Raw genomic sequence first — 17,741 nt, 5'->3', positions numbered from 1 at the left:
AAAAACGGCACGTAAAAAGACGCCTGCGAAAAAGAAGTGCCAGTCACTTCTTGAGCCGTTTTTAGAGCCGTTTTTCATAGACTATAGAAAGACAGCTCCAAAAACGGACGTCAAAAACGTAATATAATATTAGCAAAGTAAATAAGATGTGAAGTAATCTCTACATGTTGCAGAATTTTTTAGTTTTTAAAAACATCTGTGGTGTAGATTTTAAAATCCGCTTCATGTCAATTCATTTTGCGTTTCCGTATCAAAATTGTATCTAACTTTATTAAAACGTACACAGATTTCAATAGATCTCATGCTATGCTTATCACTGAAATTGCGATATCGATCGGTTACCATTTTTTAAAATTGTTTCCCTCTAAGGATATGTTTATACGTCGGGTTTGTGGAAATGGCCATAACATGGGATCTGTCAAAGTCCATTTTCTCCAACAAATCTTTCACGTGTGAGCAGACACTAATACATTTGTCTCAGCTTGAGCTGGGTACCACAGGTCGTACTTCACATTTTAGTCATAAATGACTGAATAAATGGAGTAATGAATTGTTATAATGTTGCGACTTGTCCTTTAATCTATGAGTTTTGGTATTTGGTGGGAAAATGATACCGTACATCCATGAATGTGACAAAAGATTCGAGCTCCATATCTAATAACATACTTGCACCATTTTTCTTTGAGGACTCATAATACATGAGCCCCAGGGTCTTCTGCCTCTGAGGTATAGAAAGCTTTGTCATTTTATATGGCAGCAGAAAATAAGGCCAGTATGCAAGGCGTTCATGGCAGCGCTGTGCTGTACACCTGCTGAAGTAAAATACTTGGGCGCTCTGACTTTTACCCTATTTTCAGAGAAATACTGAGTCGCCATATTGAGGTACTTGTAATGTCTGAGCCTCTTGAATTTTCAGACTCGTCTTCTCTCCTTGTTGCTTAATTAAACTGCAGCAATTAAATCAGTGTTTTTCCCTTGGGCCGGACTCCCTGAAATACATCAATCATTAAAGTGCCCTGATTACCACAAGAGGGAATGTGTTAGCATCATGTACAGTATATTACAGAAATGGGGCTTTAGATGTGTCTGACTGGAGATCAAGGGTGATTATTGATTGTGATAAAATGATGATTGATATAGAATTGACGCCCCCCCAAAAATTTATATAAATGTTTTTCTTTATGTCAGTAGGAGTAGCTTTCTGTAGTTACATAGAATAAAAAAAACATAGGTCCATTAAACGCGGTTTCCAGTCACTAAAAATTGATGGCCTATCCTCAGGATAGGCCATCGATATCTGATCAGTCGGGGTCCGACTCCCTGGACCCCCGGCGATTGGCTGCTTGTACTGTCATTTGCCGACACACTTGTAGCGGCAGTTCATAATATTACAGCCTTACATGGACCCCCACTGGTCAGCTGTTTTGAAGGGGCCGCAAGTGCTCACACGAGCGCGGCTTCCCCTTAATTTCTTATCTGCGCTTACTGTGAATCGCCGACACACTTGTAGGGGCGGTTTACAGTATTGCCGCCTTCTTTCATTCACTTGAATGGGACAAGGCTGTAATACTATGAACAGCGTGTCGGCAAGTCACAGTACGAGCAGCTGATCACCGGGGGCCCAGGGAGTCAGACTCCGACCGATCAGATATTGATGGCCTATCCTTAGGATAGGCCATCTATTTTTAGGGACTGGCAAACTTCTTTAAGTTCAGCCTTTCTAAATCAATTACAAGTTTTTCATTGCTAGATTAGTTATAAACCTCAATGCCATTCGTCAGTAAATAAACATTTAGCCATTTTTTAAATGCTGACATAGTATCTGCCATTACTACCTCTTGGGGCAGGGTATTTCATAGTTTTACTACTCTAACTGTAAAGAACCCTTTCCATTATTGATGTCTGAAACGTTTTTCTTCCACACACAGTGAATGTCCCCTAGTCCTTTGTAAAGTCTTTAGAAAGAACAGATTATGTTCTATTGAGTATATGAAGAGATAAAAAGGAGAGGTCCAGATGGGACAGCCTCTTTTTTTGGGGGTGTTTGGGGCAACCTATTTTTCTTTTTCTTTTTTTTTGGGGTGTTTGGGACAACCTCTTTTTTTGGGGGGTGTTTTTTTAGGTGTTTAAGACAACTTCTTTTGGTTTTTTTTTGGGTCGTTTGGGACAACTCTTTTTTGGTAGGGGGGGTTGGTTTGGGACAACCTCTTTAGATTGGTTTTATACTTTTCTTTCATTTATAGTGGTGTTAAAGTACATAGCTGTCAACAGTTATGGCATGTCTGCAGTGAGCCTGAGGGTATGTGCACACGCCAACGCCAAATACGTCTGAAATTACGCAACTGTTTTCAGGAAAAAACAGCTCCTGAATTTCAGACATTTTTACAATTGCACGCGTTTTTCGCGGCGTCTTTTACGGACGTAATTGGAGCTAGTTTTCATTGGAGTCAATGAAAAACGGCTCCAATTACGTTCCAAGAAGTGTCCTGCACTTCTTTGCCGTGGGCGTAATTTTACGCGCCGTCTTTTGACAGCGACGTGTAAAATGACAGCTCGTCTGCACAGAACATCGTAAGACCCATTGCAAGCAATGGGCAGATGTTTGCCGACATATTGGAGCCGTCTTTTCAGGCGTAATTCGAGGTGTAAAACGCCTCCATTACGTCTGAAAAGAGGTCGTGTGCACATACCCTTAGAGCTTACGATCTACTAAAGATGAGGAGAATGATGGAATAGGCACTCGTTCATAAATCTGCTCATTTGTGTTTAAAGGCAAGATTGTGTGCTGATTTTTGGGGAGCCACAGCCGCAGTGAGGGGGTGTTTGTCTACAAATAGGCAGTGGGCTACATTCAGTTCCAAATGTATGGATAATACATACAAAAAACAACCGTTTCCAAAAGCATAGTACAGAATATATTAGCAGCTTATAGGTAGATGTAAGCAACCGTAGAAACCATGGGAACTCCTAAACATATTATAGATACGGTAGTAAATGTGACCCCAGGAGGGTCCACCTGAGTATTACGCAGAAAGGTACAAGTCCAGCACTTCAACAATTTTGTCCTTCTTAAGAGATCCGAAGGAGAATAGTGGCCAACATTTCTGAGGAGATATTTGAGCTTTTTCATGACTTGTTTGAGGGATTTAACGCTCTCTGAATTCAAAGAAGCTTACTGTATAAGCCGTTCAGTGCTGCTCGGCTACGGTCATAGGGTTTGGGCTTAAAGCGATGTGCGAAACTCTGCTTCTTTGGATGCCATGTTTTCTCAGTTGCCAATATCTATTTCCCAGCATTAATCTCAAGTTCTAAAATGTCAAAGCTGTATCGATACTGCCACTGTTATCATTGAATCATTGTTGTCTCCTTTTTTCTTGCGCTAAATGCTTTTTCTTACACACTATAGGGGTATGTTCACACGGCTTATTTTCGGCCATTTTTCAGAACGCCTCCAAACATCTGCTCATTGATTTCAATGAGAAAAACGGCGTTCTTTTCCGACGGGGCGTTTTTTTACACGGCCGTTTAGAAAAACATTAAAAACCGCCCGCGACAAAGAAGTGCATGTCACTTCTTGAGCCGTTTTTGGAGCCGTTTTTCATTGACTCTATAGAAAAACAGCTCATGCCAAAATTAGTTTTTAACACCTTGATTCTATGCTGAGTTACAGGCCTGAAGCCTGGCGGTGGTGATTTCATGATAACATTTCCTAATTTGATTTCTCAGTGTTGTCATAGAGATATTGGGGCAGATTTATCAATGTAATTACAGTTTTCTGGTGCAAATACATTGAAACATATGGCGTTCGGGCCTTCCTACACCTGTGTAGTTACCATTTTAGACCTCATTCACACATTGCAGATTTGGTCAGTAGTTTGAAGCCAAAACCAGGACTGGATTCTAAACACAGGATATATATATAATGGAAAGATTTATACTTCTCTTCTTTGCATACACTCCTGATTTTGGCTTCCAAATAATGATGCAAAATACTGACCAAATCTACAATGTGTGAATGAGGCCTTATGGCGCTGAACAATTTGGAGGTTGTGTGAAGCCTTAATACGGTCATGTGCATGAAGCCTTGATGAAGATATCTTGCCCTTGGACTTCCATGCTGACAACACGTTGTATACTAAGATACTTGAAACATTATCCAGGTCAAACCATGCGCCAAATTTACCCTCTTCTAAGTCACTGAGGCCTTTGCCTGAAGTCTTGTTAGCAATGAAGAGGACCCGTCACCACTTTTTCCCTTGTGAAATAAACTTAGGGAAGCGTACAGCTCCTCTAGATAATTCTAGGGTTTCCCCATAACCTATAAATTGCCCTATAGGAGAGATTGGGGACCTAAAATCTGTTCTGAGACCAATACATATTATGCTTGAAGGTGTCCCTGGCAGAGAGAAGTCCCACTTTCAAAGTTCTTTATTTGTCATGTTAATGGCTAAAATGCTGCACGTGACAGTGTGGGACTCCGCTCAGTATATGATACAATCATATGTACAGTCACTGGCTGCCCCAACAGCAGCGTCTCTACTGCCACCTGCAACGCCATGTTACACTATACTGAGTCTTCATAGTTCCTGCATAATTATGTAACATCATAAAACTGATTCTGAGGTAATTGCTACAGTAAATATCACATATGTTTTTATTATCCTCAGGATGGTCCATCAATGTGATCAGTGGGGGTTTTACGTTCGGAACTTCTACCAAACAGTAGAACTAAGGAGCAGCGGCCATGCAGCGAGCGCAGCAGCCCCTTTTTCCAGGCAGAGTGGCACTGTACCATCGGTCTGCTGATTGGTAGGGTTTCTGGGGGTCAGATCCCACCGATCAATTGTGTTTTCCCAGAAAGCCCCTTTTTCGGAACCCTGTGCAAATACGTTTCAGGACCAGCCACCGTTTAACTATTTTTAGCACAGTTTAGTTAAACTTTTTATGACGTGGTTTTTGTGACTTTTTCATAAAATCAATGCAGGTTTTTTTCTTATCATTTATATACACATAATTTTTGCTTTTTTTTTTAGACTTATTGTTTGAAAACAATAGTAAAAAAATATACTTTTATACTTCATAGCTAATTTTTTTTCTGGTAATAATATAGTGTTACCCTAAAATAGACTTTTTACTTATTTGTGATCGTCATTGTCTACTGTAAATTTTGATATTTTACATGTCTAATTTAAGGTAATTGGGTCAGGGCTGGTGTTTGGACAATGATTGGCAGGAGGCAAATTTTTTTGGGGGGCATTTTATGTGTAATTTTTATTAGTTTATTATTGTTTTTAACTTTTACTTTTTTGTTATTATGGCTTATCCCTCAATGGTCAGAAAAAACCTTTGGGGGACGTTATAATTTAATTACATTTTTTTACACTATACTTTTCCACTGTTAGGCCCCATGCACACGACCGTAGAATTTGTCCGTATTTGCGGACCGTAATTACGGTCCGCAATTACGGACCAATTCACTTCTATTGACCACGGACACCTTCCTGTATATTCGCGGGAAGGTGTCTGGCCCGTAGAAAGCCTCCACAAAAGATAGGAGATGTTCTATTATTTGCTTTGTACTGACCCTGTTCCCATACATTGTATAGGAGCATGGGCCGAAAATGCAATTTTGGCTGTTTACGGCCGCCAGTGGCCGGCTGTGCCCGTAATCGTGATTACAGGCACGGTCATGTACATGGGGTCTAACTGGTTCTGCACAGCAGAGGAAATCAGCCCTGTTATAGTGACTATTGCCACTATTGGGGCTGTGCTGGGCCTAGTTATCCTACTACCGGCATCCCGGCGATCATGCGACAGGTCACATGACCAACAATAGAGGTAGTGGCTTCCTCTATTCTATACTCAGCGCCCATTGAGCGTTGTGTACGTGAGTACCGAGAAGACAGAAACCGTGAAAACCGCTTCTGTCTTCTCTCCAGGGTCCCTAGCAGTCTCTGACTGCCGGGCACCGGAGATTTAGGCCTTGTTCACACTGAGTTTTTTTGCAGGCAGGAAAATCTGCCTCAAAATTCTATCAGTAATTTTGAGGCAGATTTTGACCTGCCTGCACGCTGTTTGCCACGTTTTTCGCTGCATTTTTTTGTTACGGCCATTGAGCGCCGCAAGCAAAAAAACGCTCACTCTGCCTCCCATTGATGTCAATGGGAGGTCAGAGACAGAAACGCCCGAAGAAAGGGCATGTCGCTTCTTTTTCCCGTGAGCATGTTTTTCCGCTCGCAGGAAAAAAACGCCTCTTCCTCCTATTGAAATCAGTAGGAGGCGATTTCGGCCGTTTTTTGCCGCGGTTGTGTGAACATAACCTTACCTGCCTAATTGCTCTGGCAGCAAGCTTAAACTCGCTCCTTATACATACAGTAAGCGGGCCTAAACCAGTTAACCCTAACAGTGATGTTATAGTATTGGTTATTGGCATACATGTACCTGAAGATTGCTATTGTTTATTGTACCGGCTACATGTACATAAGTTCTGTAATATAGAACAAGATCCTTTTCTGCGGTTCATACAAGGATACGATTCATTCTTGTGTCAGAATCAATTCGGTGAATCAAATAGGTTTATAGACGAGAGCGAGCTGTCAAAATGTGAATATCATGTCTTAGGTTCTGTGCTGCCCTTATAGACTATGAAAGGATGTGTATGCCATCCTATGAAATGTGGCACAAATCTGTTCTATACAGTTTACATCTGCTATTAAACCCCCATCTTTTACAAGTCTGGTCCGCTGGCATTATCTGTTCACTGGCATAATATCTAATCTTCTCACTATAAGGGGAGGCTTTGACATCTTGCTTTTTCTTTTTCATTTGGTTTTCCAGCCATGGCCATTTATTAGAATGATTTGTATTAATTTTTCCCATGCCATACCGCAAAGCAGTTTTTTATTACCATTTCCTAGAAATGCTTCTTTAATATGGCACTAAAAACATTGATGGAATATTGCCAGGTTATGGCATCAATGTCTGATCAGTGGGTTCAACCTTTATGACCCCCCACTGATCGCAAGAGTGAAGTGGCATTGGTGCTAGGAATGCCCCATGATACTTCGCCACTTGTAAGCTTTACTTAAATTTTTTCGAAATCCGCAGGGTCAACCAAATATATCACCGGTTGACCATGTGGCCTTCAAAAGAAAAAAAAGCCGACAGGTTCTGAAGTGGCACAGTGCTCTCCATGTGCCACTGCCACTTCATTATGACCCTCAGTGGAGGTCACAGCGCAGTTTTTGTGGACATTTTTTGAGCCAAGCACAAGAGTAAATCCAAAAAGAAGGAAAAGTATAAAGGAAAGTGACTGATATGTTTCCTCTCTTTTGTATCCACGCCTGTGTTTGGCTGAACAAAAATTGTCACTAAAACTACATGTGTGATTTAAAGAGGTTGTCCAGGTTTGGGGCTGTATTTTATACTGATGACTTATCCACTGGTTAAGTCATCAGTAAATGATCAGTGGGGGTCCGACACCCAGACCCTGCACCGATCAGCTTATCGGTGTGGGGTCCAGGTGTCGGACCCCCACCAATCATATACTGATGACCTTTCCCTTCTGTATAAAAAACAGCCCACAAACTGGACAACCTGTATGTTCTGCAAAAATTCTGCAACTGTTCTATAGATCTAAATATGGTTTGTAAAAATCCATGCACATACTGTAAAAAGAACCCTAGATGTATGGAAAGTATATCCAGTTATTGAAATTTCTAAACAGCAAATATACCTTATATACTATGGCATGAAAACGTGTGTCACTTTCTAATATACTTTTTGTATTGATTGCTATTAGTTTTTAAGATTTCTACTAGCACTCAGTTAACCCCCTATCAGTCACATTTAGGCTTCCTTCACACATGGTTTTTGGCGTTTTAAACTGCATGAAAAAAATGCAATTTAAAACGCCAGCAATTTGTAAAAAAAAAATATTATAGTTTTTTTATGTCATTACTGGTGGGGTTTTTTAAAATTTATTGTCATTTTATACATGCTTTTTTTCAGGCACTTTTGAAGTCCTATAGAGAAGCTTATGAGAAAAAACGCCACTGGTGAAAAGATAGAAAAGAAACGCCACAAGAAAAATAAATAAATATATAAAAGGCAGTGTTTGTAGCGTTTTCTATAATTTACTATAAACTTTAATGTAACATCTAACTGCACAGAAAAGCACCACAAAAATGCAAATAAAAACGCCAATAAAGCAGAAACGCATCTAAACACTGTGTTAAACCAGCCTAAAGTTGGACAAAACATCCCAAAAGCGTCACTTTTTTTTATTTTAGACATTGAATTTGTGTCCCATGTAAATAGAGTCGAAGTATCTTTAGTGCATATTAACCCCTTCAAGGGAACCTGTCAGCACAGTATTAACGCCTCAAAACTGCTGAGAGAGCAATAATTTGCAAGTTGCATGACCGAAAAAAAGTGTTTTCAATGACATAACCTCTGAATGAATATATATATATATATTTGCTGAAACCAGAAAACCCCTTTAAGAAAAAAAAATGCAGAAAATTTTCCCGGAGGTGCAATCGTGCTGCTTTTTGCATGAGTGGATAGCTTTTACTTACAAGTTCCTGTGACAGTTCTCATACAGAGCGCTCCATATCTCAGTGTGTAAGTAATGTCGCTTACTTTCTCCAGGGATCATATTGCAAGTGCCATAATCTACTAGAACAGGTGCAAAGGTGGCAATGGCCGTTCTCATTCCAGGGGGCGTCTGTGTGACAAGTACAATAATGAAGGTTAAACATTCAAACAAGAAAAAAAGCAAACCTCCTTATTACCTTCACTTGTGCATGGCTCAGCAATGTCGATCATGTGTACTGTACGGCACGAGTATTATAATAGATAGAGATTATAAATATGTCTGTGATGTTCTCTCCGCAGCAGCTGGACAGCAGGCGTTTGAGCAGTCCGTTAGGGTCTCCAGTACAAGCTGAAGTGTTCTTTCCACGACTGGTAAGTTAATGCTTTCTCCACTCAATCTGTACAGTGATCACTATAAAGAAACGGCTGTCGATTTTAATATATAGTTTTTTTTTGTGAGTTTCTGTACGGATTCAACAGAAAATCGTGGCTTGGTCCATTGGATTCCTTGTTTACGTAGGTATCCTCTCCTAGAAGCATTTCTTCTAAGGAAAATATCTCCGTACAAGCGCCACCTGACGGAGCCCGTGCTAAGGAGCCGTACAAGCTTCGTGCACGCGGCTCTGGCCTTAGGCCTCATGCACACGACCGTAAGGGTTTTTAGTGTCTGCAAATACGGATCCGCAAATACAGATGCACATCCGTAGCCGTCTGCAATTGCGAAAGCGCCCATAAAGTTCTATGGGGAGTCCGTGCCGTAATTGCGGACAAGAATAGGACATGTTCTTTATTTTGCGGATTATTTCTATGGCCCGGACACACATCCGCAAATATACGGAAAGGTGTCCGTGTGTGGCCTATAGAATGAATAGGTCCGCAATTTCATCCGTAATTACAGATGAAAACTACGGTTGTGTGCACGGGGCCTTATACTGTGTATATAGCACACGTCTAGGATAGTAATCCTGTGTCGGCGTGGAGTAATGACTCACTGAGACTTGTGTTTGGACTAAATGTTAAGTAAATTCTGAGCATGCAAAGATCTGAAGAATATATAATGATGCACGAATGATGTTCGTGGGGAGACAAATTACATTTTGCAAATCATCTGCATTTACTTCAAAAGCATTTTGTGGTTTATCATAAGAAAAAAAAATATTTGGTGTTGCAGCAAAGGAGATTCTAGGTTTTAGTTTCTATGTTGCAAAGAGTGGAGAATTGAAAAATAAATGACAGTAGCTATAATTTGTTGCTAAATTTGCTGCTGGCTTTGGTTGTCTTTATGTATCTAAGCTTGAATTTGTGGATAATCTGTATAGGGCACATTCACACGTGGCGGAATTGCTGTTGAATTCTGCTGCGGACAGTCCACAGTGGAATTCTGCAGCAGCCGTTTTTTACATTTGTTTCTATACATTTTTAGGAAAGTTAGTTCAGACATTGCAAAAAATAACTGTGCGGAAATCAGGCTGCGGTGCAGAATTTTCCCTCCGCAGCTCATGACGTTGCGGAGAAGAAGCGGAATATCACTGCGGATTTCCGCCTTTGCAATGCAAAAACTGAAATCTGTGACAAGTCCGCTGTGTTTTCTGCAACGTCTGAATTACCTGTCAAATATGCAAATGTTTGTGAAGATTCGTTGCGTAATTGCCCCAAATCTGCACCTACATTTGCAGCGGAAAAATTCCGCCACGTCTGAATGTGCCCTAAGGCTTCGTTCACATCTGCGTTGTGCATTTCCGTTCTACTTCTCCGTCAGAGGAAAAGGAAAACTGAAATAAACGTTTCCGTCAAACTGTCTATTGATTTCAATGGGTTTTGTTTTAGCATCACTTGTGCTCAGTTATGTTCCGTCAGATTTCCGTTTATTTGACTGAAGCAATAGTGTAGTTTGCTGCGCTATTTTTTCCGTCCAAAATGACGGAAGCTTGAAGGAAAGGAGCTTTCCATTTATTTATTTTTAACATTGAAGTCAATGGATGATGATTCAAATGGATATGCCTTCTATTTGTATTCGTTATGCATTACGTTTAACAGATCCATTTTTTTAATTGCGCAGATTGAAAATGACACAAAAAATAAAAAGAAATATTGTAAAAAAACGTATCCATTAAAAATGGAGCATAACTGATGCCAAACTGAAACAAACGGAAGGTAAAGTCTCAGATTTTTTCGACGGATCCTGCAAACGGATCAGTCAAAAAAATGAATATTTTACCTTTCAGTCAGGTATCCATTATTGTGTGAGTTTTTTTTAAATTTAGATGGATCCGCTAAAATGGAAGGCACAACGCACATGTGAACATAACCTTAGGCTTCGTTCACATCTGCGGCATGGGTTTCCGTTGTTCTGCTCCGTCAGTGGAGCGGACCAAAGGAAAACTGGAAACAACGGTTCCAGTGCACCACGGACACCTTGGGCTATGTTCACACAGAGTTTTTTTGACGAGTTTTTTGACGCGGAAAACGCGTCGCAAAACTCGTCAAAAACGGCCCGAAAATGCCTCCCATTGATTTCAATGGGAGGCGGAGGCGGTTTTCTCCCGCGAGTGGTAAAACCGTCTCGCGGGAGAAAGAAGGGTCATGCCCTATCTTTGGGCGTTTACGCCTCTGACCTCCCATTGACATCAATGGGAGGCAGAGAAAGCGTATTTCGTTGCGTTTTTAATGCCCGCGGCGCTCAATGGCCACGGGCGAAAAACGCCGTAAAAATCAGCGTGCAGGAAGAGGAAAATCTGCCTCAAACTCCCAAACGGAATTTTGAGGCAGAAATTCCACCTGCAAAAAACTCTGTGTGAACATAGCCTTAGGCCGCCGACAGAACCCATTGACTTTAATGGCTTCCGTCGGGGTGTACATGGTTTTACGAGAAACTATAGCGCAGCATGCTGCGCTGTTGTTTCCGGTAATCTCTGCCAGATCTGCGACGGAGGCCCCTAACGGAGCCTCCAATGCAGATGTGAACACAGCCTAAGACATCTATATAGTACAACACATAAATACATTCAGAATAAATCCTTACGTCTGCCATAACTCTATATTAACAAGCTTGTGCACCTGGTTAGATTTTGAATTATGTTTATGGGTCTTTGGCTGGCTGCAGGGGTGTATGTGGCATTTTTCCAAATTTACTTTAAAGGAAAAAAAAACCAAAAGTAAAAAAGCATGTATTAACCTCATTATAGTTTTTATGTCCAGTGCCAGTTTTCAGTAGGCTTTAGGCTGGGTTCACACGTGGCGGAATTTCACTTAAATTCCGCTGCGGACACTCCGCAGCGTTAATCCGCAGCGGAGCCGTTTCTCCATTGACTTCCACTTTAATTTAGCAGTGTTCGTTTAGACGATGCGTAAAATTCCGCTGCGGAGCATAGGCTGCGGAGCGGAATTTGGTGTCCGCAGCATGCTCTGTCTGTTGCGGAGCAGTGGCGGACTCATGGCGGAATTTCTCCATTGACTTCAATGGAGATTCTAATTTCCGCAATGAAGTCCGCAGCTGTCATGCACATGTTATGTGTGCTGCGGATCCGTCTTGCTTTTTTAACTTGACATTTCTTCATTCTGGCTGGACCTATGTATTTCTAGGTCTACAGCCAGACTGAGGAAGTCAATGGGGCTCCCGTAATGACGGGAGCGTTGCTAGGAGACGTCTGTAAATAGTCACTGTCCAGGGTGCTGAAAGAGTTAGGCGATCGGCAGTAACTGTTTCTGCACCCGGGACAGTGACTACCGATCACAATATACAGCAACCTGTAAAAAAATATAAGTTCATACTTACCGAGAACTCCCTGCTTCTGTCTCCAGTCCGGCCTCCCAGGATGACGTTTCAGTCTAAGTGACGGCTGCAGCCAATCACAGGCCAAGCACAGGCTGCAGCGGTCACATGGACTGGCGCGTCATCCAGGGAGGTCGGGCTGGATGCCGAAAGAGGGACGTGTCACCAAGACAACGGCCGGTAAGTATGAAATTCGTTTACTTTCACTAGGGAAAGTGCCGTCCCTTCTCTCTATCCTGCACTGATAGGGAGAAGGGAAGCACTTTTCCCGCAGTCCGCAGCAGCTAGTCCGCATCAATTTTCTGCACATTTTGGGCAGATCCGCAGCCGTAATCCGCAACCTGGATTAGGTGCGGCATTGATGCGGACAGTTGCGGAGAAAATCCGCCACGTGTGGCCATGCCCTTAGGCTCCAGACAGCCACAATGCTGCCGCTGTCCGTATGAGGGTATGTTCACACGGCCTATTTACGGACGTAAATCGGGCGTTTTTGCCCCGAATTACGCCCGAAAATAGCGCCTCAATAGCGCTGACAAACATCTGCCCATTGAAAGCAATGGGCAGACGTTTGTCTGTTCACACGAGGCGTATATTTACGCGCCGCTGTCAAATGACGGCGCGTAAATAGACGCCCGCGTAGAAGAAGTGACCTGTCACTTCTTTGGCCGTAATTGGAGCCGCTATTCATTGACTCCAATGAATAGCAGCGCTAATTACGCCCGTAATGGACGCGGCGTTCAAGCGCCTGCACATGCCGGTACGGCTGAAATTACGGGGATGTTTTCAGGCTGAAACATCCCCGTAATTTCAGCCGTTACGGACCCCCGCCGTGTGAACATACCCTTACAGTTGCAACACCTGAACCGAACTTCGGTTTAGTAGAACTGGGAGGTCCAGGTGTTGTGACTTTTATAAGGATAAAATATAACAGATGGAAGTAAGTATAACAGTAGAATATTTCCTACATGGGTCACCATCATTGTTATGGTGGTTTATTTTCCTTCGCCATGTAATAGTTCCTATATCTCCTTGTGTAAATAAGCAGCTCAGATAATCAGGATTGTGTTTGATTTTGGACTAAGTATAAAACCAACTTAACCAAGGTCAAACAGGGTATAAGGGTTCGTCCTCTAGGGTCAATGTTAACTCGCAATAATTGGAATACTGTAACTAAACACCAGTGCTTTCTTTAACACCTATAAACTAGCAACAGCTTTTTTAGGTTTATGTACTCTTAGGCCTTGTTCACACAGAGTTCTTTTACAGGCAGAAAAATAGGCCTCAAAATTCCTTTAGGAATTTTGAGGCAGATTTTGACCTGCCTGCAAATTCTTGCCTCGATTTTCAAAGCGTTTTTCGGCCGAGGGCAAAAAAACGCAGTGAAAAATGCTTTCTCTGCCTCCCATTGATTTCAATGGGAGGTCAGAGGTGGAACCGCCGCTGAAAAAAATGCCTCCACTGGGAGGCGGTTTCGGACATTTTTTGCCACTGATTGCGACGTGGTTTCTGTGTCAAAATCAGCGTAAGAAAACTCTGTGGAAAGTGGGCCTTAAAAAGATAAAGAACTTCAGGGTCAAAATCCCCAGTACAGGAATGTCCACATATAGAATTATACCTGTTGTACACCTATAATTATTACCGGAAGGTGCTCAGATTATTCTGCATTCACGTCTATAATCATTTTATGTTTAACTCAGCACAGTACACTGGTTGTACTCTGACTTCACAGTGAGAAATCAAGATCTACGTGTTTCCCTAACGGCCTGTTCACACTGGTGTTTAATAGGATACGACTGATGCACTGGAGGCCTTGCATTACATTACTGTTCCCCAACCTGTGGCTCTACAGCTGTTGCAAAACTTCAACTCCCACCATGCCCTGACAGCCGCAGGTACAGCATGAGGTCAAGGCATAGACTCCACAGGACCACTGAAGGTGTCTCGTAGTATTTGGCACCAAAACTAGAGCAGCAGATCCTGCAAGTTGTGAGGTGGGACCTCCATGGATCAGACTTGTTTTTTTTTAGCAGATTCAATATTTTCTTGGTCGGATTGAGATCTGGGAAATTTGGAGGCCAAGTCAACACCTTGAACTCTTTGTCATGTTCCTCAAACTATTCCAGAGTAATTTTTGCAGTGTGGCAGGGGCATTGTCCTGCTGAAAGACGGCATTGCCATTAGGGAAAACTGTTGCCATGACTGGATGTACTTGGTCTGCAACAATGTTCAGGAAGGTGGTACTTGTCAAAGTAACATCTACATGAACGCTAGGACCCAAGGTTTCCAAGCAGAACATTGCCCAAACCACCACACTGCCTTGCCTTCTTCCTATAGAGCATCCCGGTGCCATCTGTTCACAGGTAAGCTATGCACACGTACCCGGCCAGTCACATAATGTAACAGAAAACATGATTCATCATACCAGGCCTCCTTTTTCCATTGCTCCATGGTCCATTTCTGATGCTCATGTGCCCCATTGCCAACACTTTCGGCAGCGGACCGGGGTCAGCATGGGCACTCTGACCGGTCTGCAAGCTGCTATGTACTGTGTGTTCTGAATTTTTTTTTCCGTAGCCAGCATTAACTTTTTCAGCAATTTGTGCTACAGTAACTCCAATTTGGTATCGGATCAGACAGGCTAGGCTTCGCCCCCGATGCGCAACAATGAGCTTTAGGTGCCCATGTCCCTGTCTCCAGTTTACCCATTGCCCTTCCTTAGACCACTTTTGGTAGGTACTAACCACTGCATACCAGGAACACCCCACAAGACCAAAAAAACTTTTGGAGATGCTCTCATCCTGTCGTCTAACATCACAATTTGTTCCTTGTCAAGGTCACTCAGATTCTGATCACTTCACCTGTCAGTGGATTTAATGTTATGGCTGAACGCTTTGTTTTTATATGTTCAGTTTTCTTGTTCAACCAAACTCATTATTATTTCAGACAGTTCCGTTCTGTGGTCACATAAAAGGCGGCATGAGACCAGGGAAGAAGATCCTCATAATGGGAATTGTCGGCATGAATCCAGAGAGGTGTGAACACTTTGTCACTAGTATTTCATTGATTTGTTGTGTTCCCGCTGTATCTGAGAATCTGTGCAGAATGAGCAGTTATATTGCTGATGGGATATAAGCCGCAAACTACCGAGATATGGGAATTTGTCCACTTTAATAGAGCAATGTTGCCCTATATTGTTACTGTAGATATGCGTATCGTGTTATTTTATTTATTTGCAACCGATAAAGTTAAAAGAGCAATTTACATTATAAAACCTGCGCAGGAGTTTTCTAGAGTGAATATAACCAGTACTCTGGGAATGACCTTTCATAAAGGGCCAGGCCATTGAATTGACTTTTTTTTACAGAACTAGCCTATTTTGGGGATTTGTCCTAATCCCAGACACCAGGTCCCCACTGGGTAATGGTCTAGGGCAGGGGTCAGGAACCTTTTTGGCTAAGAGAGCCGTAAACGCCACATATTTTGAAATATAATTCCGCGAGAGCCGTACAATATGTTTAAAGGGCCATTGACAGATCAATCGCTCCAATGTTCACTTAGTACAGCAAGGAATGCTCCTCCCTGCTGTATAAAGCCACAACTGGACTGAAACAATGGTAATTAGCAGTAAAAAAATTAAATAAATAACTTACATTGTGAGCTTGCGATGCATGACATCAGTCCAGCAGTCTGGCTTCTTCTTTTTCCTGCGCATGACTGGAAGCTGGCATTCTTCCCACCTGATGTTGAGAGAATGCCAGCTTTGAGGCATTCGCAGAAGAAAGTAGCTGGAATGTTGGACATGTCACACAACGCATTGTCAGTTATGTCAATTATCTATTTTATTATTTTACAGCGAATTATTGTTTAGGTCCAGCGGTGGCTTAGTGCAGCAGAGAGGAACACTCCTTTGTGTACTAAGTGACCGCTGGAGCAATTGTATCTGTCAGTGGCCCTTTTAAAAGTGTTGGTCTTACAGAAAATGAACAAAAAAGAGAGGCTCAGACCCATCTGGGAGACCTCCAGAGCTGTAATAAAGCGCTCAGAACAGATTTTTGCCCTGATAGTGGTCCTTTAAATCAGTTTCTTATGCCCACAAGAGATTAATTTAAAGCCCCCAAGAGTGTAATATGGGTGGCAGATGTTTTTTAAGGCCATATTTTTATTTTTTTGGGGGGGGGGGCTATATTATGGATTATGTGGGATTATTTTCAGGGGTGAAGTGGGAAGGGGGGGTTGGTGGGACACACTGTATTACACAGCCCCTTTATTGATGCAGCTCACTGCTGCTGACCATGAGGCTGTGTAACAATTTCCATGTTATAATGTTCACCTTCAAAGCAGCAGCACAGCCAGGGGTTTCTGGAACGTCCAAGGGAGACACAAGGGAGGAGGCAGATGCCGCTTCACTAGGGGACGCAGGTGCGTGCTTGCAGACGGCGCGGCTATGCAGGGAGTTATGGGAAATGTAGTCCATGCTCCCTGCCGCTCACCACTGCCGCCAATGCTTATCAGGCCATCAAAGAACTACCGTATATGTCGGCGTATAAGACGACTGGGCGTATAAGACGACCCCCAACTTTTACCCTTAAAATATAGAATTTAAGATATACTCACCATTTCGTGCAGGAGCGCTTCACTATGGCCATCGGCGGCAGGACCCAGGACTCTCTGTCTCTTTGAACTCGCGCATGCGCAGATAGGCGAGGTACATGATGGGGTTAATTACTATTAATGTGAGGAACATGGAGGGTAAATTCATCGCACCTCGCGCCTCACATTAATAAGTGAATGAAAGCCGTGTTTATTTCATTTTTTTACAGCGTACACATCATAAATGATGCAAAAACATTGTTGTCCGCGCCATTACTGAATGTGTGTATTTTATGTATTGAGACTTATTTTAATGTTTATTGTAAAAAAGGTGAAGGTGTATAATTTTTTAAAAATGTAACCATACTTTGTTTTTACTTTATTTTTAAACTTTAATGTACTGACATATATCAGATATGTGCCAGTACATTAGCCTGTGGACGGATAGCACACAGGCTGTTGTTAGGACATACTTGGGTATATCCTAACAACAAGAGATATGGTCAGACAGCCCTGGGGTCCGTCAATAGACCCTGGGCTGTCTGCCCATATATGGTATGGCCCTCGATCGCGTCACAGGAATTCCCTGTGATGCGATCCAGGGGCATCCCCCCTTCTCACTTTCCCCTGAATGCTGCAGTCAGCTGTGATCGCAGCATTCACGGGAATAACGGCGGAGATGAGAGGTTCTCTGATCTCCGGCGTTATAGAGCGGGGCTGCGGCTGTGTAATACAGCCATTGCCCCGCTCCTGACAGGAAGTGCGCGCGCGGTCAGCATGA

General features: G+C 42.5%; 1 protein-coding gene and 1 long non-coding RNA gene across 2 annotated transcripts in view; one reads left to right on the top strand and one right to left on the bottom strand.

Moving 5' to 3' along the window:
* LGALSL (galectin like) overlaps positions 1-17,741 on the top strand; it is a 35,712-nt gene that overhangs the window by 2,644 nt on the left and 15,327 nt on the right. Inside the window, exons 2-3 of the mRNA XM_075863135.1 lie at positions 8,899-8,970; positions 15,314-15,402. Of these exons, the coding sequence (XP_075719250.1) occupies positions 8,899-8,970; positions 15,314-15,402 (161 nt within the window). The remainder of the gene's footprint in view (positions 1-8,898; positions 8,971-15,313; positions 15,403-17,741) is intronic.
* On the bottom strand, positions 551-16,119 carry LOC142760157 (uncharacterized). The gene is made up of 3 exons (XR_012883255.1): positions 16,021-16,119; positions 8,580-8,728; positions 551-989 (listed from the first exon to the last, which is right to left on the bottom strand). It is a non-coding gene; the product is annotated as an uncharacterized LOC142760157 (long non-coding RNA).

Source organism: Rhinoderma darwinii, chromosome 4 (assembly GCF_050947455.1).
Source record: "Rhinoderma darwinii isolate aRhiDar2 chromosome 4, aRhiDar2.hap1, whole genome shotgun sequence".
Taxonomy (NCBI): Eukaryota; Metazoa; Chordata; class Amphibia; order Anura; family Rhinodermatidae; genus Rhinoderma; species Rhinoderma darwinii.
This window is presented reverse-complemented; position numbering and strand designations above follow the sequence as displayed.